Source organism: Arachis duranensis, chromosome 6 (genome assembly GCF_000817695.3).
Source record: "Arachis duranensis cultivar V14167 chromosome 6, aradu.V14167.gnm2.J7QH, whole genome shotgun sequence".
Classification (NCBI taxonomy): Eukaryota; Viridiplantae; Streptophyta; class Magnoliopsida; order Fabales; family Fabaceae; genus Arachis; species Arachis duranensis.
In genome coordinates, this window is record NC_029777.3 from 81595206 (window position 1) to 81596222 (window position 1017).

Below are 1017 nucleotides of genomic sequence, written 5' to 3' on the forward strand. Positions count from 1 at the left end.
AGTGGTAGAGATAAAAAATAAAAGGAGAAGATACTACAGCTCTCTTTTTCTCTTCTTTGTCCTTCCTTTTTTTTAATTTTTAAAGAACGTATACATGAATTTTTTTTTAATTTATGTTGCTAATTTTGTGGATGTTGTTTTTGTTAGTTGTTGATTTATTTTGTGGTTAAATTTATGGTGTAACTATGGTGATGATGATGAAACAGATTTATTTTATTGTTATGGTGGTTCATGGTGATGATGATGATGAGGCAGTGGTGAGGGTGGAGAGAGTTTTTTTATTTTGGTTCAAGGGTAAAATTGTCTAAAAATATTATTTATAGACAAAAGGATGATTTTATAACGTTTCGTAACGTCGAGGATGATTTTAAAAACAAAAAAAAAGTCAGGAACGATTTTAATTTTCACCCCAAACCTTAGGGATAAAAAAAGTACTTAACCCTTTAAATAAACATTAACTATGTATTATTTTTTTAAAATAACCTTAACTATATACTAATATATAATAAAAAAATCATTTAAATTAATATCTAATAAATTTTAAATTAGATACTTTTGTCTTTAATAATTTTTTATTATTATGAAAATCTCTAATATTACTTCACATATTGGTCTTTTTGTAGTTTTCAATAAAATTTTATTAGTCTTTTTTACAAAAAGAGTAATTTTTCTATATAAATATTATATTATATAAAATAATTTTAGATATTATCTCTATAACATTGCTCATATTAATAATGTACAATGATTTTCTTTTAACATTATCATTTCAGGTTTTGAAGCAGGAAGAGGGAGTGGTAGTCCTTCAAGTATTTATCCATGGAGAGTAATTGGAAATGAATCATTGATTTCAGTTTCAACGGATCTGACGTCATGCTTTGAACGTAACAAAATGGCTCTACGCATGGAAGTGTTTTGTAATGGACCAAAATCTTGTCCTCCTGCTGGTGTTGGTGTCTCTAACCCTGGTTATTGGGGCATGGTCAGATCTCACAATACTGCTACTTTCTATATATA

At 27.0% G+C, this 1017-nt stretch overlaps 1 protein-coding gene across 1 annotated transcript in view; it reads left to right on the top strand.

Moving 5' to 3' along the window:
- The window catches only part of LOC107494170 (alpha-L-arabinofuranosidase 1), a 7482-nt gene that overhangs the window by 1907 nt on the left and 4558 nt on the right, over positions 1-1017 (top strand). Inside the window, exon 3 of the mRNA XM_016115202.3 lies at positions 774-982. Coding sequence (XP_015970688.1) covers positions 774-982 — 209 coding nt within the window. The remainder of the gene's footprint in view (positions 1-773; positions 983-1017) is intronic.